Source organism: Myotis daubentonii, chromosome 16 (genome assembly GCF_963259705.1).
Source record: "Myotis daubentonii chromosome 16, mMyoDau2.1, whole genome shotgun sequence".
In the NCBI taxonomy this organism is placed as follows: domain Eukaryota; kingdom Metazoa; phylum Chordata; class Mammalia; order Chiroptera; family Vespertilionidae; genus Myotis; species Myotis daubentonii.
Genome location: NC_081855.1, coordinates 18,553,565 through 18,578,575, shown reverse-complemented (window position 1 = coordinate 18,578,575; position 25,011 = coordinate 18,553,565). Strand labels below are relative to the sequence as shown.

The 25,011-nt window shown below is 51.9% G+C and overlaps 1 protein-coding gene across 13 annotated transcripts in view; it reads right to left on the bottom strand.

Moving 5' to 3' along the window:
• The window catches only part of MINK1 (misshapen like kinase 1), a 59,840-nt gene that overhangs the window by 2,942 nt on the left and 31,887 nt on the right, over nucleotides 1-25,011 (bottom strand). The window contains exons 2-27 of one of the 13 annotated variants that reach the window (XM_059668916.1): nucleotides 15,749-15,814; nucleotides 13,807-13,863; nucleotides 13,601-13,726; nucleotides 11,606-11,716; nucleotides 10,839-10,929; nucleotides 10,320-10,450; nucleotides 9,947-10,001; nucleotides 9,728-9,806; nucleotides 9,097-9,272; nucleotides 8,539-8,608; nucleotides 7,779-7,989; nucleotides 6,008-6,124; nucleotides 5,461-5,547; nucleotides 5,040-5,255; nucleotides 4,647-4,820; nucleotides 4,074-4,334; nucleotides 3,017-3,102; nucleotides 2,746-2,856; nucleotides 2,488-2,600; nucleotides 2,188-2,276; nucleotides 1,952-1,975; nucleotides 1,672-1,835; nucleotides 1,160-1,265; nucleotides 939-1,076; nucleotides 626-734; nucleotides 89-256 (exon numbers count right to left, since the gene is read on the bottom strand). In XM_059668916.1, coding sequence (XP_059524899.1) covers nucleotides 89-256; nucleotides 626-734; nucleotides 939-1,076; nucleotides 1,160-1,265; nucleotides 1,672-1,835; nucleotides 1,952-1,975; nucleotides 2,188-2,276; nucleotides 2,488-2,600; nucleotides 2,746-2,856; nucleotides 3,017-3,102; nucleotides 4,074-4,334; nucleotides 4,647-4,820; nucleotides 5,040-5,255; nucleotides 5,461-5,547; nucleotides 6,008-6,124; nucleotides 7,779-7,989; nucleotides 8,539-8,608; nucleotides 9,097-9,272; nucleotides 9,728-9,806; nucleotides 9,947-10,001; nucleotides 10,320-10,450; nucleotides 10,839-10,929; nucleotides 11,606-11,716; nucleotides 13,601-13,726; nucleotides 13,807-13,863; nucleotides 15,749-15,814 — 3,136 coding nt within the window. The remainder of the gene's footprint in view (nucleotides 1-88; nucleotides 257-625; nucleotides 735-938; nucleotides 1,077-1,159; nucleotides 1,266-1,671; nucleotides 1,836-1,951; nucleotides 1,976-2,187; nucleotides 2,277-2,487; nucleotides 2,601-2,745; nucleotides 2,857-3,016; nucleotides 3,103-4,073; nucleotides 4,335-4,646; nucleotides 4,821-5,039; nucleotides 5,256-5,460; nucleotides 5,548-6,007; nucleotides 6,125-7,778; nucleotides 7,990-8,538; nucleotides 8,609-9,096; nucleotides 9,273-9,727; nucleotides 9,807-9,946; nucleotides 10,002-10,319; nucleotides 10,451-10,838; nucleotides 10,930-11,605; nucleotides 11,717-13,600; nucleotides 13,727-13,806; nucleotides 13,864-15,748; nucleotides 15,815-25,011) is intronic. The other 12 variants (XM_059668917.1, XM_059668919.1, XM_059668923.1 and 9 more) reach the window with 12 other exon arrangements.

The window sequence follows — 25,011 nt, the reverse complement described above, 5'->3', positions numbered from 1 at the left end:
GGGCAGATCAGAGGCAGAGCCAGGCCCTCACCCGACCAGGGGCAGAGGGGCACACAGATCCCTCTTTTCCTTCCCAGCCCTGGCTTACCCCAAAGGGCCGCGCAGAGGATCTCGGAATTGAACCGCTTCTTGTACTTGCGAATCTCGGGGGTTTCACTGTGCGCCCGTGTGTTGGTGGGGTTCACGTTGACCACAGAGCCTTTCCGCACGTCATACTGCAGCTGATCGAGCCGACTGGCCTCTCCACCCACTAGGGCTGCGGGGGGAGAGAAGTGGGGGTGGGCTGCTGTCCCCTTACCCCGTCTCTTCTTACTCTACCTTTACACTCAGTCTCGGCTCCTCTGAATACTCAGAAGGAAAGAGAAAGACCGGAGACTGGAGGAGGTGCATGAAGGAGTTGGAACAGCCAAAGGCCTGGCAAAGTGCTCCTTCCGTCCCGCAGGGCCCTGTGCTGCTGAGCATCGTCCCTCTCGGGGAGAGAGGCTCAGGAGCTCTGGTTGCCTCTGTGCCAGGGCAGGTGCGCAGGTGAGGGGCGGCCGTGAGCACCCGCTTTGTGAACCGCCTCGCCGGGGCTTCACCTTTGCCCTCTCCAGGCCTCCTGGCAGCTCCGTCCTCCCATCCTCACCTGTGATAGGGATGGTGTCCCCACTGCCTCCGGACTGGTAGATGCCGAGGTCCACAAACATCGTGAACGAGCTCTTGCCAGGGGCCTTCACCAGCCCACGAGACTGGTACTGTGGGGGCAGGAGTGGGAGTCAGGCAAACATGTGAGACCCTGGCCTGTGCCCCCCCTTCTATTGTTCCTAGGCCCCATGTGCCCCCAGGGGAACCCTGGCCCAGGTGCTCTGCCCGCCCAGCACAGTAGCCCCCAACACCCCCTGATCTGCCCACTGCCAGTGCCCTCCCCTCGTCCCATGGACCAGCCTGCACCCACTTACATCACTGCCTCCATCCTTCACGGGGGGGCTTTGACCTTTGCCGCTTTCAGTGGGCGAGTGGCTGGGCTGGACCACGTCTGGCAGGTTTGTGTAACCGTTGCTGTCGGCATGCAGCAGGCTTCGCTCCTCTTCAGGTGTCTAAAGGAACAGAGGGAAGGGGGCCAGTGCTAGGGCCAAGGAGGGTCACAGCAGGTGCTGGGAAGAATGGGGTGCCTACTCACACGCTGGACCACCATGGTGCCACCCCCATAGGGGGTCTGGGTCCCGGCGATCTCCTCCACATCATGGACCACCATGGTGCTGACACTGTCTGTATCCCCATCGCTGCTATGGGAGAGGGAGGTCATGAGGGCCTCCAGGTCCTGCCTGCCACCCAAGTACCATGGCAGCAGGCGAGAGCAGGCCTAGCGCTTTCAGCTTCAGATTCTATTCAAAACACAATGCGCTCAGCCCCCACTGAGCAACCTTGTCCTGCTGTTGGGTGTCCTGGGCCCCACACTTGGGTTGGGGCAGGCTGGTGGCAGAGACACCTGAAGAGACCACCGCCACTCCCACTGACAGCACAACGGGAGAGAGGAACACCCCGTTCTCCAGAGAAAGGAAGGAAGCACTCACCGCAGTGACACCAGGCTCCCACAGATGTGCCCCAGGCCCCCCTCCCTCCAACCTACAGCCCTTCTCTGGGTGCCTCTGATATGGGCGTGCCACCCCCCCCCCCCAGGGAGCCCCATACCGGGCCCCAGGGGTGTCTCTGCTCCCTTCTGATGGTTCGCCATTGCTTTCCTCTTCGTCGTCCTCACTGCTCTCCACCTCCTCACTGGACGATGAGTAGTCCATGGCCTTCTTGGGAGGCCGTGGGGCCTCATCCAGGGTCCGCTCTTTCAGCAACACAAAATCCTGGAAGGGAGGAGCTGTGTGAGGGGTGTGGGGGAGGAGGGCGGTGGTAAAGGATGTCCAAGGAGAAGGGGCAGGGTCACAGGAGGGCTCCCGCAAGCAGGCCCCTTCTCACTAACCTCACCAATGGCTCGCTTATAGCTCTGGGAGGGGCCACAGGGGAAGGGCAGCCAGGAAGAGGCAGGAGAGAGGTTAAGATAGGTTAGTAACTGAGAAGTACATCTGTAATACCACAGCCCCCCCCCAGGCAGGTTAATGAAGGCCCACCTCCCAGCACCCAAGCTGAAGAGGCTCCAAGCTGGCCCCAAAGTCACAGACCAGAAGGCAGGGCCACAGCTGCCACCTGCCGACTTACTGCGGGCCGGCCTGGCCGTGAGCGGTGGTCATCAGGCTTGGCTTTGTTCCCAGGGGACAGCACTGGGGAGCTGTCCAATTTGGAAGAGGCTGGTATGGCACGGTGGGAGAAGGAGGTCACTGACACCCGATGGGGGTGACCTCGAGCCCACACCCTGGGCTGAGACCTGGGCCTGAGCCCCGGAGCTCAGACACGCTCCACACCCAGCCCAGGGCCCACCCTACCCCTGAGGATGTCTCAGTCCCTACCCTGAGGGAGACGTCCAGGCCCCAGAGCAGGCTGCCAGGCCCACCCACGTACCTCCCACACGGTTCCGCTCCAGAGAGCCGGCCTGGGGAAGGTGCCCATGAGCGGCGGGGAGGACACTCTCCGAGCGCTCCCAGCCAGGGTCGCTCCTTCTGAGGTCGGGGTTGCTGTGGGAGAGCAGAGACGGGGTCAGGGCGACAAGGGGCTCCCCTGCCTGGGGGCTGAGCTGCACTGCAGAGGGAGCCATCACCAGGGGAGGCAAGTAGGTGGCAGAAGTGAGGGTGGGAGTGAGTGAGGGGACAACTCCATTACCTACAGGCGTTGGGCGGACCAGGGGGCTGAGCAGGGGGCCCTGGAGGCTTGGGGCTCCCCCGCTCTGCCCTCCTTTGCAGATAGATTTGCCAGGCGGAGTTGCTGCGAGGTCTGTGAAGGGAGCACAGGGGTGCCGGGGGCAGGGGCAGGGAGGGGGCTGAGGTGACTGGGTCGGGGCTTGCCCACCCCTAAGCGGGTAACCTGACAAACTCCCCTCTGTCCCCGCCCCGCTCCCTAGCCTGCCACCCAGCTCTGCACAGCTCAGTGTTACCTGGCACGGACAGCCTGGGCTGGCCGAGCCCCTCCGGCCCCACTGGTGTTAAGGGCAGTGGCAATAGATGAGGTCCTCTGAGGCACCTGAGGAGAGGAGGAGGGTCAGTGTGCCGGGAGCCAGCTCTGTGCTGGAACCACAAACATCTCGTCCTCGCTGAGGCCCCACAGGTGCTCCCCTGGCCCCTGTGAACCTGTGCAGAGGCATGAAGCTAGGAAATGGCAGAGCTGGGGTTCCAACCCAGAAGGTCTGCCCCTAGTGCTTCCCCAACACCCTGGGCATCTTTCCATTCCCACACTCACGCCGGGGTCACCCGCTGGGATCGCCACGGCACAGTCAGGGGCCACCAGACGGAAACCCCGTCGGGACGGGGGCTGTGCTGGATGACTTGCCTTCCTCTTCCCTTCCAACCCCAAACCCATCTCTACCTCACTGCTCCCTCCACTCTCCTCCATTTTCTCTCTTACTATAGTTGACCCTTGAATAACATGGGTTTGAACTGCACAGGTCCATTTACACACAGATTTTTCTCAAGAAACATGTAGAGCACTGTGAGTGTATTATTTTTTCCTTATGACTTTCTTAATAACATTTTCTTTTCTCTAGTTTATATAATATGTGTAACATACAAAATTATGTGTTAATCACCTTTATGTTACTGGTAAGGCTTCTAGTCAACAGTAGGCTATTAGTAATTTAGTTCTGGGGCATTTAAAAGTTACACTTAGCCCGGCCAGTGTGGCTCAATGGTTGAGTATCGACCCATGCACCAAGAGGTCATTGATTTGATTCCCGGTCAGGCCATCTGCCCAGGATGCAGGCTCAATCCCCGGTCGGGGGCATGCAGGAGGATCAATGTTTCTCTCTCATCAATGTTTCTTTCTCTCTCTCCTTTCTCCCTATCCTTTCCTCTCTCTCTAAAAAGCAATAAAAACATATTTTTATAAAGTTACACTTAGATTTTTGACTGTGTGTAAGTCAGTGCCCCCAACCTCCACATTGTTCAAGGGTCAACTGTATTTTGTGCTCTTTCCTGGTCCCACAGGCCTGTCCTTACCTTGGGTGGGGCCTCATTATCCTGCCGGACCCAGGCTGGGGGGTTCGGGCTGGGGCCAGGCCCTTCCGAGGTAGGGTCTGAATTCTGGCGGATGACAGCTCCTCGGGCACTGGGCGTGGCAGTGGGTGTGGGGGCGGCAGGGTCAGGGTCATGAGAGGCTGGGAAGGCAGCCAGGTTTCGGGTGGGCTGGTCCTGCAGGGACTGGGATCGGGGTACAGGCGCTGCATATGGCTTCAGTGGGACCCGGTGTGCCACCAGGCTCTGCAGGGAGAGACCAGGGAGGGTAGGCTGCCCACTCTGTGCACATCCCCACCTGTGAGCCGGGGCCTGGGCCGAGAGGAAGGGGCAAGTAAAGCCTCCAGCTTCCAATTACCCATCGAGTGGAAGGGGCTCCTGGAGCCCAAGAACAGGCAAGATGTAGGACAGACATGCAGCAGCAAGCAGGTGATGTCTGCCCAGGTACCTATCATGAGGTCTGTGATCCCTGGCTAAGTATGTGTCTGTGTGTGCGTGTCCCTGCGCTGCCTGAGGCTCCCTATGTCTGTGTTAGGACGGAAATGGGAAGAAACTCACCTTGTGCGGTCCCTCCTGGGGCTCCACCGGCCTCTGCATAGGAGGAGTTTGGGAAAGTGGTCCTGGGGGCCCCGGGGAGGCCTGAGGAACAGGGGGCTCAGGCCCTGTGCTGCTTGGCTTGGTCTTGGCCAAGGGAGAGTTCTGCTGCTTGTTCATCCTTGTTCTCTCTTCCACCTGTGATTCAAACGGATGCCAAGCAGGCCAGTTTTTGCTTCACTGTCCTCAAAATGTAGGTCCCCACCTGCCCCACTGCTCCAGCCCTCATGCCTGTGCAGAGCACCCCTTCCCCCTTCTCAGTGTCTGCCAGTGCGGAATGACCATTTCCTACAGCTCAGGCCTCGGGCAGAGGGCTTGGGAGGGTGGTGGCTTAGGCTGTTAGGAGGCAGTGAGTACCTCTCGGGCCCAGGCTGGCTTGTCGGCGGGGTTAATGCCCCGACTGTAATGGTACAGGGGCTTCCTGTCCCCGGGAAGGATCTGCTGCTGCTGTTTCTGCAGCTGCTGCTGCTGCTGCTGCTGCTGCAGGGACTTGAGGTAGGCGTGCTCCTGCTGCAGCTGCCTCTGCAGGCGCTCCGACTGCCGCTGCTCCTCCAGCTGCTTCCGCTTGTATTCCTGGGCCCAAGGGTAGGAAGAGGGGCTCAGCAAGATGTAGCCCTGGAAGTTAGAGGTGGCATGCCCTTTCTTTTCTCCTGCCTAGAGAGATGTCTCCCCTTGATGCCTGGGTGAGTCCCTTCCCCTGAAGTGCTCCCAGCCCATTCCTTCCGGCAGAGAAGCTCTGATACGCATCTTCCCAGAGAAAGCTGGGGGACCCCGTTACCAGCAGTAGGGCCTGTTCCTGGAGCAGCTGTTGCTGAAGGATCTCGAGCTGTCGCTGCTCCTCCTCTAGCCTGTGACGAATATATTCCTGGGGGGTGGGGTTGGGGTGGGGGCAAAGGGCAGGGAAAGAGGAAAAGGCGGCGGCGGCGAAGGAGTTGGAGAAAGAGGAAGGGTCGGTGGGGTGAGGATGAGGAGAGCAGGGAAGAGCAATAGAGAGGATGGGGAGGGGATGAGCCCCGAAGGGGCAGGGAATGAGGAGGAAGTCAGGGTGGAGGACCCATGAGGGAAAGTGCAGGGGAGAGGAGTCAGGGTGGGCAAAGAGATGGGGAATGAAGGCACAGAGACAGGAGGAGGGCAGGGAGCCAGGGTTGGGGGTTGAAGGGTGGGAGAAAACAGAGAGAAAGAGTGAAGCTAGAAAAGATAGGAGGAATCTAGGGGTAGGGAAAGAAGGGGGAAAGGGTTTCGGGGAGCAGGGATGCAGGCAGCAGGAGCGGGCAGGGAGGCCGGGGAGGGGAGGGGTGTGTGCAGTGTGTGCTGGGGGCCTGTACCTGCTCCCGCTCTGCTTGCCGCCTCTCCTCCTCCCGCCGCAGGGCCTGCATGTCCTCCAGACGCCGTTGCTGTTCCTTCTCCTGCAGCTTCCGCTGTTCCCGCTCGCGCCGTTGTTGCTGTGGGTGAGAGAGGTGTGGTCTTAAGGACTGCACACTCAGACAGCCCTGGAAGGGGAAACCAGCCCACTTTGGGCATCTCCTGGAAAGGCGACCCTTTCAGGACAATGCTCCTTCTCACCTGGGATGATGGTGAGAGAGAATGGCCTCAACTTGTTTCCACAGACCTACCAACTCCTACACAGGAGCCCATGGGGGGCTGAGCTTGGGAAAAATTACTCGTCCAATGTGGCTGTGAGCTTGGGACCAGAGACTCAGCAGCTGGCTGCTGCCCTTGGAGTGGGCTGGACTGGATAACACCTTCTCCTAGCCATTCGCCCACCAAAAACCAGAGTCAATACTGGCCTCTAAACAACCTGCCTGTAAATCCAAAAGGAGTGGGCTGTAATGATGGCCTCTGGCCACAAGAGAGCAGCAGATGCCCATGCACAGAAGCACAACCCAGCGGGGAGGGACTCGGCCAGGTCCTCAGCCAACATCAGAGGCTCAGGTTGCATTTTACTTTCACAACCTTTCCGACCAGAGTCTGCCCCAATAAAAGAAAAAGAGAAAAAGGTCTCTATTAAAATGAATGTCTCCCTCCCACCTGACAAGACTGTACTTTCCAACAAATCTAAGCTGAAACAAAAGTAAAAGGTGGTTCTTTAGAAGGATCTTTCATGTTCAGAAAGAGAAACAAAGGGAAAGGGAAAAGGAAAAGCTAAGCCCTCAGGGCCAGTACAGTGGGGGCCTGTGCCGGGGCTATCTCCACAATGAGGATTCGGCAGGCCTGCTCCAGTAAACACCCGCTAGACACAATTTTCTGTCACTCAACGACCTTAAGACAATGTTTACTATGTTCTCCGGTAGCAGGCTTCCTTACAAATTGTGTTTTGTTCAACAAAGACTTGTGCCTGCTTTGGGGAGCAGTTCATAGACAGTGTGGATGCCTCTGTCTATTAATTTTTGTGTTAAGCCCAGTTCTCCGTGAACTTCGAAATCATGTAATTGTTTCAACAAAAAGTTCATCACTTAAGGCATCTTTAAAACTAACCTATACCTTGCCTTTCCCACCATGGCCCTCTGCAAAATAAAAAATACAGATGCATAGAAAAAATAAATATGCATATAGATCTTTTAAAATGGTGGTTAAAATAAAAAACTGTAGCTATTTAAGATTCTCTATTAAAATGAATTCCTCCCACCCACCTCCAGCAAGTCCGACTGACAAGACTGTACTTTCCAGCAAATCTAAGCCAAAAATTAAAAGTAAAAGGAGGGTAAAGAGAAGACTCCTCTTCATGTTCAGACTAGACAACTGCTTATCAGTCAGATGCTCAGGGGCCTGGAGTATTTGTACACAGACCCCAGCTCCGGGGGCCAGACAACAAGGACAGGGACAGTCCTGTCTGTGGGGAACCAGTATGGCTTTTCAGAAATAGCTCTGCTCCCAAGGGAGGCTGAGAGCACCACCATTCACACAGGACTGATGAGCGGGCAGTGCACGTGGGGACTGGCCTCTAACAGCACAGACCCTTTCTATCCAATTCTGAACAAAGGGGGTTAGGAAGCCCTAGTTTGCTCCCCCTTCTCCCTGTTGTCCTAATGGAAGCAGGGATGGGGCCAGGAGGGGTGCTGAACCAGGCCTGGCCAGGTCCTCCCAGGACAACCCCACCTCCTCAACCCGCCGCCGCTCTTCCTTCTGCTCCTCGATGCGGCGCTGCCGCTGGTGCAGGAGGTGTTTGATGTGCGCCTCAGGGTCTCGCTGCTGTTGCTGCTGCAGCTGCTGCTGCTGCTTTAAAGCCTCCGAGTTGCTCTTATTCTCCTGCTGGAGCCGGAGGAACTCGCGGCGTAGCGTGGACTCGCCGGGCACGTTCATGATGGAGCTGGGTCAGGGTGGCACAATGAAGGGCGGGGTCAGAACCCAGTAGTCATTTCCCACTTTCACGTCTGGGAGACACCAGAGTAGCTGCTCTGCCTGGACCAGACAGTCTGCCTCTGGTCACTCTCTCCTGCCCAGTCTTGGACCCTGTCCTCCAGCAATACCCCAGCCTGCGCCCTGAATTACCCTCTCCCCGCTTTTTATTTTTTTTTAATTTCTGATTTTTTTTTTTTCTTTGAGAGAGAGAGAAATATCGACAGGCTGCCACCTACATGCCCCTACTGGGGACCAAGCCCACAATCCGGGCATGTGCCCTGACCAGGAATCAAACCAGCGCCCATTTGGTGCATGGGACGACCTCTCAACCAACCGAGCCACACTGGCCTGGGCTCTTGCCACCTCTTGTTCATTCATTCCATTTCTTCTCAGCTCTCAGAGATCGTTTTATGGGTCTCTAACCCACCATCCCCAGGCTGAGAGTCCCCAAGCCAAGGACCTCTGATGTTCCCTCGGATGAAAAGTGAGGCCCCCAAACCCCACCTGCCAAGCCCACCTTGGTTCTCCTTCCTCTCCATGGCTGTCATCTTCCTCTTCACTGCCGCTGTACTCATATTCTGTCTCCTCTGCAGGGGGGAGATCACTGCTGTTTCTTCACCCAGTGCCCCAGACCCCACCCTGGGCTAGGAAAACCTTAGACGGGGACAACCAATAAGATCTGTCTGGATGGCCACGCACCTGGGTCCCTGCCCACCTCCTGGGAGCAATGGAATGACGGTGGGTCTCAGGTTTGGGCCTGCACAGGCATGGGGATTAGACCCAACAGTAGGTGGGATGTGACTGAATGTGTGCATGCACTCACAAATGAATGTGCTCAACAGGAAGCTTTTGTAAGGATGCAAAAGGGCCACACTCATTTGGAAGGCTGGCTTGAATTGGCGCTATGAGAAAAAGCACTCTGGCGTTGAAAGCCTGGGAAAGGAGGTGTCGTCGGATGGGGACAGCTGGGGCCTGGGAGAGGTGCCCGAAAGGGAGCAAGGAGGAGCCAGGGCTGGTGAAGAGGAGCAAGGGCTGAAGTGTGTCCTGACCCCCCACCCCCACCTCCCCCACTGACCTTTCTCGCCCCGCTTCTTCCGAGACCGGTCGATGTGGTCCTTGAGCTGGATGCGGACCTGCCGCTCTGTGGGCTGGTCACGGATGAAGGGGAACTTTAGCAGCTGCTCTGTTGGTGGGCGGCTCAGGTAAGTCTTGATGAGACATGTGTCAATGAAGTCGATGAACTTCTTAGACCTGGAAACAATGGCTCACACTAGGAGGGCCCCCTTGGGAGGGGGTGTCACAGGAGGAAGAGGGGAGATCATTCATCAAAAAGCCACTTCGGGAGGGTAAGAGATCAACCAAAGGACTTGTATGCACGCATATGAGCATAATCAAAGGACACAGGCAGTAGCGGGGGGAGGGCATGTGCTGGGGGGTGAGAGTGGCTGGGGAGAGGTCAATGGGGGGCAGAAAAGACTTATGTAATACTTTAAACAATAAAGAATTTAAATTTTTTTAAAAAGCCACTTTGACTTCCCTTCTGTCTTCTCCATACCCCAACACCAGCGCCCCTAATGCTGTGGCTGCAGTACCAGCCCCTCCCAATGCCTCTTGTATGGTGCAGACCCAAGCCTGAACCCAGGGGGTTATGGTGGAGGTGGCCTTGTCCAGAGACCTTCCTAGACACCAAATCCCCAGAGACCTACCATTTCTTGGACTTGAGCCTGGGTGGTGGGTTCCGAGGGATGAGGAAGAGGGCTCGCATGGGATGCATGTCACACAGAGCTAGGACACAGAAGAGACCGTCAGTCCCTCTGCCATGCTGAGAGCCTAAAGGAGCCCTTCTCACCATGACCTCCCAAGGCCCACCTCTCCCCTACAGCCACTTTCTGGGCCCTCCCTTCTCTCCCAGACTCCGCACTTACGGGGGGCTCCCTCTGCCATCTCAATGGCTGTGATTCCTAGAGACCAAATGTCACTCTACAGAGGGGAAAGAAAGGACAGGTGAACGCTCCTGGTAACTCTCTTCACCTACTATCCCTGTCTCTTCAGAACCCCTTGCTGGCCAATCCCTTCCTGAGGCCCCTCCTCTAACCCTGCATGTCCTCCAACTTACCCAATATTCCCACCCATACCTCCCTTGCCACAAAATGTCCCCCAACCCCTCATAGCCAACACATCATTAGACCTTCATTTTGCCTCCAAGCTGCTTAAGTCCCCGATATTTTCAATCTATCCATCACCCCCATCTCACTTCCTGCCTTAGCTGCCCCATGCTGCACACTCTCTGGTCCGTACCCTGTAATCATAGGTGGCATCGGGGTTCTCATCACAGGCGATGACCTCCGGGGCCATCCAGTAGGGGGTCCCAATGAAAGTGTTTCGCCTGCCCACGGTGCGGTCCAGCTGAGCACTCACCCCAAAATCCACTGAGAAGACATGAGGCGAGGGGTCATAGCAGAGTGTCACATCTGCTCCCCTCATCCTGGACCCAGCATGGGTGTGTCCCAAGGCAGCTGTGGTCCTGGCTCTACCTAGACACTCCCCGGAACCTCTCCCATCCCATCAACACCCTGAAGAACCTGACCTAGTTTCCCTGCGTCTTGGGAAAAACCAAGGTGAAAGGACATCACCTCAGATCATCTTTCCAAAGGGACCTGCACAGCACTGGGGACATAGCAGACAGCAGGCACCCCAGGGGAGGGTTATGGGAAAGCAAGCCCCCCAGCCTACAGGCTGTGGGACTGAAGCCCCCAGAGGGAAAGGGGCCTCTCGCCTGGAGGTCAGAGGGCCGTCCGCCCAGAGGAAGCAGCGCACCTAGCTTGACCTCGGCATTCTCTGTCAGCAGCACGTTCTGCCCCTTGATGTCTCGGTGAATCACCTTGTGGGCGTGGAGATGGGCCAGACCCTGGGCAGAGAGTGGGGGGAATTAGGCTTGATGTTGGAGGAGGGAGAAGAAGCGAGGACTTGGATTGACTGAGAGCGGAGGGGAGGTCATCAGTCTGGATGGGGCTGAGCTGAAGAAGCAGTCCCTCTCCACCATGTGCCCAAAGTACAGGCTGAGATTTCTGGAGAGTTTCCTCAGCATGGTGGCTCCTGGGGATCCCCAGCAGGTGTAGATTCCAAGTGGAGAAATAGCAGAGCTTGGCAACAGTGGCACCTGTCTCCTCCAACAGTTTGAGTCCTCACGGTTAGGACTCTGTCTCTAGCCTCCAACCCCATCAGGCCACTTGCTCCTTAAAAGAGGGCACGGCTCTAGCTGGTTTGGCTCAGGGGATAGAGCGACGGCCTGCAGACTGAAGGGTCCCAGGCTTAATTCTGGCCAAGGGCACATGCCCGGGTTTCGGGCTTGATACCCCCCAGTAGGGGGCGTGCAGGAGGCAGCCAATAAATGATTCTCTCACATTGATAGTTTGTCTCTATCCCTCTCCCTTCCTCTCTGAAATCAATAAAAATAAATAAATTAAATTAAATAAAAAGGGCATAATTCCATTTCCTCCTCAGTGCAGGGGGGTCCATGCCCAGGGAGAAGCTCCAGAGGGGGTGGCCCAGGAGCAGGAGGCAGGGAGGGGCCTGGCGCTTACCCGCAGAATCTCCCTGCAGATGTAGGCGATGCAGTCCTCCTTCAGGGCATTCCCTTTTGTATTCTTTACCAGGTCCGTCACGGAACCAGCACCACAGAACTCCATTACCAGCTGTAGTCCCAGGGAGACCGGAAGGAAAAGTAGCAGTTAGGCAAGGCCCCTTTCCCCTGCCAGTGCCCTGGAGGAGAACCAGAGGCCTTGGGGTCAAAAGTGGTATAAGTTGAAGGGCAGGGGCCACATGCCCCCTCTCACAAAGACCACAGACCTTCCTGAGGTTAGGAGGAAAAGGGGAAGGAAATACAGTTGGGAAAAGATAGACAGGGAGGGTTTGGGGACATGGTCTTTGTCCCAAGTAGGAGCCCAAGGAATCCCTAAAATTGTAGACAAAATGAGGGATCCAATGTGCTCATCAGATCCTTTTTGGGATTCATAACCCCTACTGCTCTAGAGCAAGGTCAGCAAACTATGGCTAGTTTTTTACATTTTCAAATGGCTGAAAAGAATAAAAAAAAAAATCACATGATATGCAAATTAGTGTCCTAAATAAAGGTTCTGGGGGATATAGTGATGCCCACTCATTTATATATTGTCTATGGCTGCTTTCATGGTACAATGGCTGAGCTGAGTAGTGACAGACAGTATGATCCACAAAGCCCCAAATATTTACTGTCTGGTCCCTCACAGAAAAAGTTTGCCAACCGCTCATCCCGAGTCAAGAAAGGGGCTAGAACCAGCAATTCTCCAGTCTGCTAGAGACAAAAAGAGTGCACTGGGTCTACCAGAGAGCTGAGGGAACCTGGTAGTGTTCTGGGAGAAACTCCACAAACAGAGGTAAGACTACAGCGGGGAGATGAGGAGGGCGCCTGTGCCATCTCTAGGGAGAACCAGAGGCCCAGAGGCAGGTGCCAAAGGGAGTCCCCCGGTGAAGGCGTGTCTGTCGAAATGTTTTCACTGTACCTTTTCTAAAAGCCACACCCAGCACAGAAAACGGTTGGAAGAGATGTGGACATTTGCATATGCAAAAATAATTTACATATGCTCCACATTTGAGCATAGCATAGTGGAAAGACAATGTCCAACAGGTCTAGAAGGGGGCGCCTGGTCACTAGCACCTGACCTCTAGTCCTCAAGGATCTCTCACTAGGTACAGTTGGCAGGTAAACCTCTCTAACCCATCACCTTCTTTTGTGTGTATGAAATGTGAATGTGTGCGTGAGTGTGTGTGTGTGTGTGCTTGTGTGTCGCATGTGCATGCCTTCAGAAAGTCTACTGCATAGAAACAGGAACCATGATTCATACTTATTTGTGCAGGGTATGCAGAAAGTGCTAAATAAGTACTCATCTGGCAACTGCTGCAAGGGGAGACCTGGCATGGGCACCAATCCCCGGCCGCCCCCCACCCACACCTTGCCAGCCACCACCATGTTCTCTGCTGCTCTGTCCTTGGGTCTGGCTGAGTACCAGAGAGGATGAGGCTGAGGAATCAGCTGGCACCAGCGCCCAGGCAGGGAGGGTGAATGACTTAGAAATGTTCTGGGCCATGAGGGAATTTGGGGGAGACCAAAAGGGCTGCAGTAAGTTCTGGTTAGAACAATCACCCAGAGGCTTGTACACTGCCAGGAGGGGTCCACGCTCTACGTTCGCCTACCACAGAGTTTGGCCTGCTGCTTTCCTAGGGGCTGTGCCAGCGCAGGAGAACTCATCAACTAAGCTCCCTGGGTCCTTCCCAGCCCTTGCTAGCATTGCATTGCTTGATACTTATGAAGGGCCTGTTGGACACAGGTAAGGGACTGGTTAGGGCAAAGGCGAGCCCCAGAACCCCTGCCACCGAAACGCCCAGAGGACAAGAGACTGCCAAGTGTGGGTCAGGAGGTCCCTCCATCCATGCACAGGAGAGGCTGTGGGACTGAAGAGAGGGCTGGCAAGGAGACTCGGGTACTGACGCTGGAGACAGAAAGGGCAGGGAGGGCCGGGGGCAGGCCAGAGGGCACTCACCCAGAGCTGGTCGTCATTCCCAGGGGGGCTCTTCTTGATGAAGGCTCCATAGTAGGTGGCGATGTTGCGGTGGTGAGAGTATTTTTTCAACATGTTGATCTCCTGCTTGATCTCTTCCTCCTCATCCTGGGTGAATGCGAGGAGGTGAGCCTCATTCTCAATGCTCCACGCCCCCCCCCACCCCCCGCTGCCCCCGCGGCTCCTACCTCCGTGACATCCATGACCTTGATGGCAGCCAGCTGCCCAGTCTTGACGTGCCGACCCTGTGCACAGAAAGGTGAACATGCACACAGAGGGGCCTGGGTCATGCTCACGAAGGGCCTGATTCTGGGAGAAGCCACACCTTTTGGCTCTTTTCTATCTTAAAACATGCCCCTCATGGTGGCTAGACACCTCAATTTATTGGTTGATCACAGGACTAACAGTGGCTACAGAAAAACTACCAAGACTGGATTTCCAAGCTCTGTGCTTGGTAAAAATGAAGGGTCTGCTCCCTTCATACTCAAGCCTCTCTGGCTTGTACTTCCTACAGTTTGAAAGTTAGAGCGGGAGTCAAGGATACCTTCTCCATCCTCAGATGGAGCTGCAGGGAGCTGGGAAAGAGGCTGAGGAGGGAGGGCCTTGGCCTCTCTCTGCATCTTCTATGCCACACAAGCCCCCTTTGGATAGGAGGCTATTCCCAGGATTCCCCCCACCCCCCAGCTTTTTATTTTGTTGACAGGAAAGAATTAAGATAGAGCTGAACTCGCTGGTGTGCCTCAGAGGATGAGCATCGACCCAGGAAGCAGGAGGTCACCAACTCGGTTCCGGTCAGGTCAGGGCACATGCCCGGGCTGCAGGCTCGATCCCCAGTAGGGGGTGTGCAGGAGGCAGCTGATCAATGATGTTTCTCTTTCATAGATGTTTCTATCTCTCTATCCTTCTCCCTTCCTCACTCTCTCTAAAAAAAAAAAAATCAATAAAAAACATATTTTTTAAAAATAGAGCTGAGAGTTTTAGGAAACTCAGGGAAACACAGAAGGAAACATCGACTAACATGTCGATGGCCCCATCACCAGTGCTAATGGGAAGAAACTTCTATATATATAGGATGGCCCTGCTATTGCCCCCCCCCTCCCTCCTCCTAAAATTCCTAGCAGGAGCCGCCTGGGGTTTGGACAGGAAAGCCCAAGGCTTCCTGGGGAAGAGCAGGGTGAGGGAAAGCAGCCCCTCAGGGGATGAACATGGGCATTGCCAGGCCGGGGATTATTTTTATCCTCAGTCATTCAAGACCCAAGCCCAGAAAAGCAGTGGAACACAGAGCTAGGATTTCCATGGCAACAATTAGGCAAGAGATGGGGAAATGGGGGGAGGAGGTGCCTGTTTCCCAAAGCTTCCATGGAAGAAGGGTAAGAGAAGGGCAGGTGGTCCCAGTGACCCAGGAAACAGGCCCCGGAGATGCAGAGGAGACTTGTGAGAAGACTCAGCATCGTGTCTGGAGACAAAGAAGCCGGTGTGTATTCCCTGGGGCAGCATCCACCTTGAACATCTCTCTGCTGTGGCCACCTCCCCCCATTCAAGTGGGACCAGAGATCAGGCCACAGGAGAATGCCGAGCTGGCCAGACCAGAAAGTACAATCAGTGGCTGAGGAAACACCACTTCTGTGGGAGAGAGGTGGCCTCAAGGGCAGAAGGCCTGAGCTCCGGCTCTGGCCCTGCTGCAGACCAGCTGTGGGAGCTCAAGAAAGCCGCTTCCCCTCTGCAGAGGGTCACTCATGGGATCCCACCCACTCCAAGTCCTGGGTTTTTCTGTTGTCAGGCCACACCTGCACCTCTGGCCTGAGCTTTACTCTGAACGCCCAGGTGAGCTCTGATATCGTTCCTTCTGTCTTCAGCTGTTCCTTTCCCACACCCCATTCAACTCCAAACCTGTCCCTGCTATACCAGTAATTCCAAACTCGGGCAGAAGCCAGCAAAAACATCCCACTTCTTGCTGTTTCCTGCTTCCTTCCCTCATTACTTTCCTCTTCTCTCTCTTCTTTCCCAGGTCCCCAGCCTCGGCAATCTCCCATAACCACTCCACTTTCCTGACCTGGAATATACTTCTCCCACCCCTCCTGAGAAGGCCCCATGGAAGACAGTCACACTTCTGCACCATTAGAGTCTCACCTTGTACACCTGTCCATAGGTTCCATTGCCAACCACTTCCACCAGCTCAAAGATTCCAGCAGGGTCCTGGAGGGGAGGGGAGAGGGAGAGAAAGAATAACGTGTTGGACTTCAGAAAAAGATTATGTAGCCTGGGGGTGGTGGTGGGGATGTATTCCATCAGGAGAGAAAAGTGAAGACTAGTGTATTATGCGAGGCCTGCAGGGGGACCCTGATGGCCAGCTGTCCCTTTCCTGGACTGGTTCAGAGTTCATGTTCTATAGGAAAAGTCAGAAGATGAGAGAAAACAGAAGCCAGAGCCCAGCTACCTTTTCAAAGGTATGCTCCTGATTTCAAACTCAATGACAAACTCTGAGAGTGTATAGCCTATCTGCAAAAGGGGGTGCCTGAGTACCCACCTCTTGGATTGGTGTCAACTTTATTTGATTGACTGATTGATTGTTAATCCCCATCCAAGGATATTTTTCCATTGATTTTTAGAGAGTGGAAGGGAGGGGGAGAGACACAGAGAGAAACATTGATGTAAGAGACATAGCAACTGGTTGCCTCCCACACATGCCCTGACCAGGGCTGGGGATTGAGCCTGCAACCCAGGTACATGCCACTGACTGGAATGGAACCTAGGACCCTTCAGTCGACGGGCTGACGCTCTATCCACTGAGCCAAACTGGCTAGGGCAGGTTGGTGTCAACTTTAAATGAGGCAATGCCCATAAAATGGTTAAGACGGTGCCTGGCATTGGTTAAGAGCGTGTGTGCAATAACAGTTACTTATAGTTATTAATTTTTTAAAAGCAGGGAGTTGGAACTTGAGAGCCACCATCCTTTTGACATTTTCCCCCTTCCCAGTCCTCCCAAGACCAAGGGCTTCAGAGCCAGTGTTTGTGGCCTTTGGGGGTAGAAGAGACCTCTAGGTAGGAGGGAGAGCAGGTGACAGTGAGAGGGCCACTGGCAGGGGCAGATGAGAAGGAGAACTTTCGGTTCCTGCTTTCCTGAGCCAAGCAGTGCCAGGAGGAGAGAGCCCGAGAGGCTCAGACAAAGCCTCTAAAGAGGCTCACTGCCTGCCGAGCCAAGAGCAGGCAGCCTGGCGGAGCAGCACAGCTGCCGGGAGGCCTGCCCACCCCTCCTGGCAGGACTTCTTTTTTGAAAGAGGGAGAGAGGCTGGGAAGTGGGGCTGCAAGCGGAGAGCCAGCCTGCCTCCTGAGCTCCTGCAGACTGGGCAGGCCCTCTCCCGCCACCTGCAGGACTGAGAGGAGAGGCATAAACTGAGGATGTCACTTAGGAAACACACTCTCCAGGCAGTGCTGGGGCCTCTGTGCTGATAATCCTAGAAGTATATAATCTAAAACGCCTTTCCCCCTGATTTTGAAAACCAATATAAGATTTCTAAAAAACAAACAAAAAACACCAAAAGAATCCTTCACCTGTCTGTCATCCACTGAAGCCAGCACATGGAACATAGCTTGGGTATGGTTGGGACCAGGAAGACACCAGCCCCAGGCTTTTTTATAATATCCTTACCCTATACTATCTCCGTCCATTTTCTCAAAGAGGGGAACTGGAGGATAACAATGTACTTCCCCTATCAGAGTGCGTATTAGCATGCACTGAAATTGTGTATCGACTTGTGTATACATTCCCAGATAAAAGGGACTAAGTCCTCCTTGTTTACCGGTGTGTCCAGTACCCACCTCGCCCAGAGCCTCGCATACAGAAGCCTGAAAGAACACGAGCTACTCCACGAGCTACTCCAGGGGGAGACCTGATAGAAGTAGAAGACGGCTCCTTCTACGGGCTCTGAACGAACCTAGGCTGGCCAGACCAAGAATTTCGTGGTTCTATGTTCAATTATTTAGCTCCAGCTGAAATTACTTTAAAAAAGTCCTTGAACAGGTCTAATAAAACAGCAGGCCCCACAGGAAAGGGAGATATTGTCACTGTAGTGTGAGGACTAATGAGAGGCCTGAAGAGTTGCAAGGAACCTGGAAGAAGGTGTCGTGTCTACCTGCAAATCTAGACTTAGAGAAGGGAGCCCCGTTCCCTACAAGTCTCCCCCAAAGAAGGGCTCATCTATTTGGGGGCCTCTTAACTCTGTTGAGAAGTCTTTTTCTGCATCCAACTTAGTTCTTCCTAGATGGACAGAGACAAGGAAAAAGGACTTAGAATTTTCTGGATGCTCCTAATCTAAGAGAAAATATGATGGGCCTGCTCGAGTCATAATAATATACCACCATCACCTCAAATCAGCACAGATTTAATTTTATCATCTTAGCTCCGAATCTGTCTCCTCCTAGATGTTTGGAAGAACTATCTCTGAGGTCAGACTCACTGGGTTCAGTAGATGATTTAATGGTTTCAAGCCCGTGTTCTGACCCACAAGCAAAGATAACACACCTACTTGAAATGGTTACGCTAAGAACTAGGCTGAGAGCATCAATGTGACACAGCAGTTATGTACCTAACATCCTGCACAGAGCATGCTCCTCAGAGAGGACTCCTCTCCCCTCGTCAAGAGCAATACCATTTTCAAAGCAAAACCTCTCCTCTACCGTTCTCTACCTCCTCCCCATTCCTTCTCCACATCACAGTCACCTATCCTTTCTCCCTTCAAAATGTCCCTGACTGTCTTTCCCTCTCAATTCCTAACGCTGCCAGCCCGGCAATCCCTCCCCTTTTCCCTCCTGGAGCTCCTGCCTCACCACTCTTCCTTCTGCCGCAGACGCCAGATTGAGCCCTCCTAACACGGTGCTTTTTAAATCCTACTCTTCTCCCTGGAACCAGCATGGCTCCCACTGCCTAAGAAGAGTCCCAACACCTGAGCCTTTCGTTACAGCTTCCCGTCACCAATAAATATTTCCTGAGTGTCTACATCTACCCTGCACCGGGCTAGGCCCTAATCAGGGAAAATCTATAAGGAGACTTTCTCTTCTTTCATCCAGCAATTAAATATTTACTGAGCACTAACTGAGTGATGACTCCTCAATCAGGCACAATGAGGAGCTCAGTGATACCTGAGAAACATGGAAGGTCGCTCAAGGATCCTCTAACTTTACAAGGACCCCAGCATGTCCACATGGCAGTATATGATTATTTGCCATAAGAGCAACTGAAAGCACTCAAGGCATTAAGAAACTGCTTGGTAGAGTGGAAAGAGCACTGGAGAGTGAGTTTCTAAGGACGTTAGCATTAGCTGTATGTTCCTAAGCAGGTATTTAATGGTTTGGGGACTCATCTTCCACATACAAACTAAGAGGGAGATGTATTGGATAAAAAAAATCTCTTTCCTGGTTTCAGGGAACAGAACTAAATTCAGGTTGGAAATCTCAGGCAGACTCCCCAGAGGAGAGTCTAGGCTGGGCTTTGGCGGCTGGCTAAGGTTTCAGTTGCCGATAGGAATTTAAGACTGGGGAAGGCCGCTTGGCTGGAGTGGCTCAGTTGGTTCAGCGAAGTCCCATGAGCCAAAAGGTCACTGGTTCAATTCCTGGTGGGGGCACGTACCAAGGTTGCAGGCTCAATCCCCAGTAGGGGGCATGCAGGAGGCAACCCATCCATGTCTGTCTGTCTGTCTGTCTGTCTGTCTCTCCCTCTCCCTCTCTCCCTACGCCCCTTCCTTTCTCTCTGAAATAAATAAAAACATATTTTAAAAAACAAAGGAGTGGGGAAGGCCATGATATGCTAAGGGACAGCAGTCTGGGTTTGGGTCCTGAGTTTGAGATGTTAGGGGACGCTAGGAGTAAATGTCTATCAGGCAGTTAGAAACAAAGGTCCGGAGATAAAGATTTAGAGGACATTCACACTGTGAGAGTTGGAGACAGGAGACCAGATGTCCAGGGAGCATGCACAGGGAAAAAAGAATAGAAGAGCCAAGGTCAGCCTCTGAGGAATGGCCATGTGCACCATGATGGAGAGCAGCAGAACAGACACCAGAGGAGGAGGCAATCAGGGCTGAGGAAAACAGCAGTGACTCAGCACCCAGGAAACCACTAGGAACCTCTGTGGGAACTGCAGTTGTGAGAGCAGGAAGAGGAGATGGCGTAACAAGGCAGTAAAGGCTATGGGTGCTGCACCCTCACTGGAGAATGTTAACTTTGAGAGGAAGGGGGAAATCAGATGATGGCTAGAGGAGGCAGAAGGGCCAGACGAAAGGGTTTTTAAAATAGGGAAGATCTCTCATGCTTGTGGAAGGGGTGGAAGGGAAGAAGCCAGAGAGGAGACTGATGATGTTCGATGAATTGATTTTTTTTTTAAATATATTTTATTGATTTTTTACAGAGAGGAAGGGAGAGAGATAGAGAGTTAGAAACATCGATGAGAGAGAAACATCGATCAGCTGCCTCCTGCACATCTCCTACTGGGGATATGCCCGCAACCCAGGTACATACCCTCGACCGGAATCGAACCTGGGACCTTTCAGTCCGCAAGCCGACGCTCTATCCACTGAGCCAAACCGGCTTTGGCGATGAATTGATTTTTAATGATATACATGTGTACATGCATGTATATGTGTATTCCATAGTATGTAATCTGTATCTTCCACTGATTTACATAGTGATAAAATACAACAGTGCCTATTTCTCTCTTATTCACATACCCAATGATTCAGAATGCCCAGAAATGCTTAGCAGTTTAAATATGATTTATGTATTGATCTGGTCTCAAATGTGAGCCCTTCAAATATGCACCTGTCCGTGCCTGGTCACCCTCTTTGATGGCAATCTAATGGAGGTGCCTGCAGAGGGAGGTGCTCTGCTACTGGGAAGCCACCAAAACAGTCCTGGCTTGGCCCCTGCACGCGGACACAGCTCTGTAACGACGCTGTGGTAGGCCTTCTCCAGCTCTTTCTCTTGGTGCTCAAACTCTTTGCTCTCAGCAGTCTAATTTCTTGTCCAGCCAGCTGCTGGCAGGTGGGAAGGGGTGGGAAAAAGAGTATGAATAACTAAAGAGAGAAGGGAGAAGGACAGGAAAAGATAAAAAGTGAAGAGATACTGGTCTATTGAGGTAAAGAGGAAGGAAGATGAGGGAACTCCATAAATATCGAATGACTATGACTTTAAGGATGTCAGAGGGAAGATCATCTACTAAGTAGAATTGGGGGCCTGAGTGAGTTGGGAAAAACTTGGGAACAGATGGTACACAAGGTGCTTTAAGATACTGTCTCCCAAACTTCACGAGATATAGGAATCATCTGGGAATCAGACTCTAGGATCTGCCTCCAGAGATTCTGATTCAGCACCACAGGTGAGGAGCAGGTATCGGTCTATTTAACAGATCCTCCTGGGTGATTCTAATGCAAAAGGCAGTGGACCCATTTTGAGCAACATTAAACTTTATGGGGTTACTAATTGGTGAATGGAAGGTGTAGACCGTCCAGAGAGCTGAGTGAAGCCAGGCAGGCTGAGCAGTGGTAGGAGATCCATCAGCGCTCTGGATGACCAACTACTGCTCTCTCCTATAATAGCTCTACAGAATCTCTATCTTTACTCCCCATTTTTTTCTATGTTCAAGTATCCAAGCATGCCTAAAAAATCACCTCCTATCAGCCAAGCCAAATCCCAAATTGTTGTTTTTTCCCCCAGGAAATCTTCCCTAGCTACTCTAGCCCACCACAAGCTATTCCACCCATGAATTTCACCCTCAATTTCACATATTAATTTCATCTCTACCGTGAGTTTAACTTTCTCAAGAATATGACCAAATGGATATATTTTTATATATACTATAAATAATATAATCTTAGAATAAGACAAGGTTGTTTACTCTTGCCACTTCTATTCAATGTTCTGTATGGAAACTAGGCAAGAAGAGGAAATAACAGACATCCAGGTTGAAAATGAAGAAGTAAAACTATCTCTATGTGCAGATGACATAATCTTGTATGTAGAAAATTCTAAGAAATACATTAATACCCTATTAGAACTAATCAAGCAGGTTAGTTCAGCAAGTTGAAGGATACAAGTGCATTTCCACATACTACAATAAACAGTCCAAAAATAAAACTACTAGTAAGAAAGCAGTACAAGTTACAAAAGCACCAAAAGGAATAAATTTAACCAAAAAAAGTGTTAAAAACGACAAAACATTGTTGAAAAAATTAAAGATCTAAGTAAATGGAATGATATCCTATGTTTATGGATCAGAATACTTAATTTTGTTAAGATCTACAGATTCAATGCATTTCTATCAAATCCCAGCTGGCTTTAAAAAAAAAAAAAGTTTTTATTGATTTCAGAGACAGGAAGGGAGAGGGAGAGAGGGATAGAAACATCGATGATGAGACAGAATCATAAATTGACTGCTTCCTATATGCCCCCTACTGGGGATGGAGCCTGCAACCTGGGAATGTGCCCTGACTAGGAATGGAACCGAGGACCTCTTGGTTTATGGGTCAATGCTCAACCACTGAGCCACACCAGGCGGGCCCAGCTGGCTTTTTGTAGAAATTGACAAGCTTACCCTAAAAATCATGTAGAAATGTAAGGGATCCAGAAGAGACAAACTATCTTGAAAAAGAACAACAAAGTTGGAGTGGAAGGCTCACACTTCCCAATTTCAAAACTTACTATACAGTTATAGCAATCAAGACAGCATGATATTAGCATGATAACATGACATATAGATCAATGGGTCAGAACTGAGAATCCAAAAATAAATGCCTAAATTTGCGATCAATTAATTTTTGACAAGAGTACTAAGATCATTCAATAGTCTTTTCAACACATGATGCTGGGACAACTGAATATCCACCTGCAAAAGAATGAAGCTGGACCCCTCCCTCATACCATATACAAAAACATTTACTCAAAATAAATCACAGATTTTAAAATGTAAGAGCTTAAACCATGAGTCTTAAAGGAAAACATAGGAGTAAATCTTCATGACATTGGACTAGGTTTCTTACACATGACACCAAAAACACAAGCAACAAAAGAAAAAAAAAGATAAACTGAACTTCTCAAAATTAAAAACTTTCGTGATTCACAGGATGCCAGCAGAAAAATGAAAACACACACCACAGAATGGAAGAGAACATTTGAAAATTATATATCAGATAAGGGATTTGTATCTAGATAAGCGACTTACATCTGATAAGAGATTTTTATTTAAAAAGGACTCCTCGCCGAAACCGGTTTGGCTCAGTGGATAGAGCGTTGGCTTGCGGACTGAAGGGTCCCGGGTTTGATTCCGGTCAAGGGCATGTACCTGGATTGCGGGCACATCCCCGGTGGGGAGTGTGCGGGAGGCAGCTGATCGATGTTTCTCTCTCATCGATGTTTCTGGCTCTCTATCTCTCTCCCTTCCTTTCTGTAAAAAATCAATAAAATATATTTAAAAAAATAAAAATAAAAAAAAAATAAAAAGGACTCCTCAATAATAAAATAACAAAAAGACAAATGATCCAATTAAAAAATGGGCAGAGCCATAGCTGGTTTGGCTCAGTGGGTAGAATGTTGGCCTGCAGGCTGAAGGATCCCAGGTTTGATTCCAGTCAAGGGTACATGCCCAGGTTTCAGGCTCAATCCCTGGTAGGGGGTGTGCAGGAGGCAGCCAATCAATGATTCTCTCTCATCATTGATGTTTCTATATCTCTCTCCCTCTCCCTTCCTCTCTGAAATCAATAAAAATATATCTTTAAAAAATAATAAAAATAGCCCTAACCGGTTTGGCTCAGTGGGTAGAGCGTTGGCCTGCGGACTGAAGGGTCCCAGGTTCGATTCCGGTCAGGGGCATGTACCTTGGTTGCAGGCACATCCCCAGTAGGGGGTGTGCAGGAGGCAGCTGGGCAATGTTTCTAACTCTCTATCCCTCTCCCTTCCTCTCTGTAAAAAAATCAATAAAATAAATTTTAAAAAAGATAAAATATCAGTAAGTAAACATATAGTGGAAAAAATATTAAAAAAAATAATAATAAAAATAGAAGCCCACATTTCAACAACAACAAAAAAAGGGCAGAGATTGGTGAGGATGTGGAGAAAAGGGAACCCTTGTTGGTGGGAATGCAGACTGGTGCAACCACTGTAGAAAACAGTATGGAGTTTCCTTAAAAAATTAAAAATGGAACTGTCTTATGATCCAGCAATAACACTTCTGGGAGTATGTCCAAAGAAACCCAAAACACTGATTTGAAAGAATATATGCAGCCCTGTTCATTGCAGTGTTATTTATAAATAGAGGCCTAATGCACGAAATTTGTACAAGGGCCTTGGCCGCGGCCCCCACCTGCTGTGGCTTTGTCCAGAACAACGTCTGGTCTAATTAGCATATTACACTGTTATTATAGACTAGAGGCCCGGTGAACAAAAATCTGTGCACTAGCGGTGGGGGGGGGGGGTTGTCCCTCAGCCCCACTTGTGCCCTCTCACAGTCTGGGACCCCAGGGAGATAGCCACCTGCTGGCTTAGGCCCACTCCCCGGGTGGCAGATGGCAGGCCCGATCCCTCGGTGCCTGCCCCACCTCCCCGGGTCATGCACATAGCAGGGCCGATCCGGGGGTTGGGGCGCCGCCCGAGGTCGGGTTGCACACGGGATGCCCCGGGCGGGTCGGCCGATTGCTGCTGCCCCGCCTGGCTGCCCTGGGATGGGTCGCACACAGGATGCCCAGATGGAGGCTGGGTGGGCTGGCCAATCGCTGCTGCACCACCCGGCCACCCTGGGTCGGGTTGCACACGGACACCCGCCACCCAGGGTCGCAGATCGCAGGCCCAGATGGCGGCAGGGCAGGCAGGATGGCGCTGTCCCGCCCTGCCTGCAGTATGCAAATTAGCTGCCATCTTTGTTGGCGGCTAATTTGCGTATCACACTGATTGGCCAATGGGAGGCATAGTGAAGGTACGGTCAATTACCATGTTTGTCTATTACTAGATAGGATAGCCAAGATTTGGAAGCAGCTCAAGTGCCTATCAGTAGATGAGTGGCTAAAAAAGCAGTGATACATTTACACAATGGAATACTAACCGGTTGTAAAAAAAAAAGGAAATTTTACCTTTTGCCATAGCATAGATGAACCTGGAGAGTATTATGCTAAGTGAAATAAGCTAGTCATAGAAAGACAAATACCATATGAGTTCATTTACATGTGGAACCTAATGAACAAATAAACTAACAGAATAGAAACATAGATACAATAAATAGACTGACAGCTGTTGGAGGGTATGCACTTTGGGGGGCTGGATGAAAAGGTGAAAGGATTAAACAAACAAACAAAAAACTCACAGACACAGATACAACAGTGTGGTGATTACCAGAGGGAAAGGGAGTGGGGAGAGGT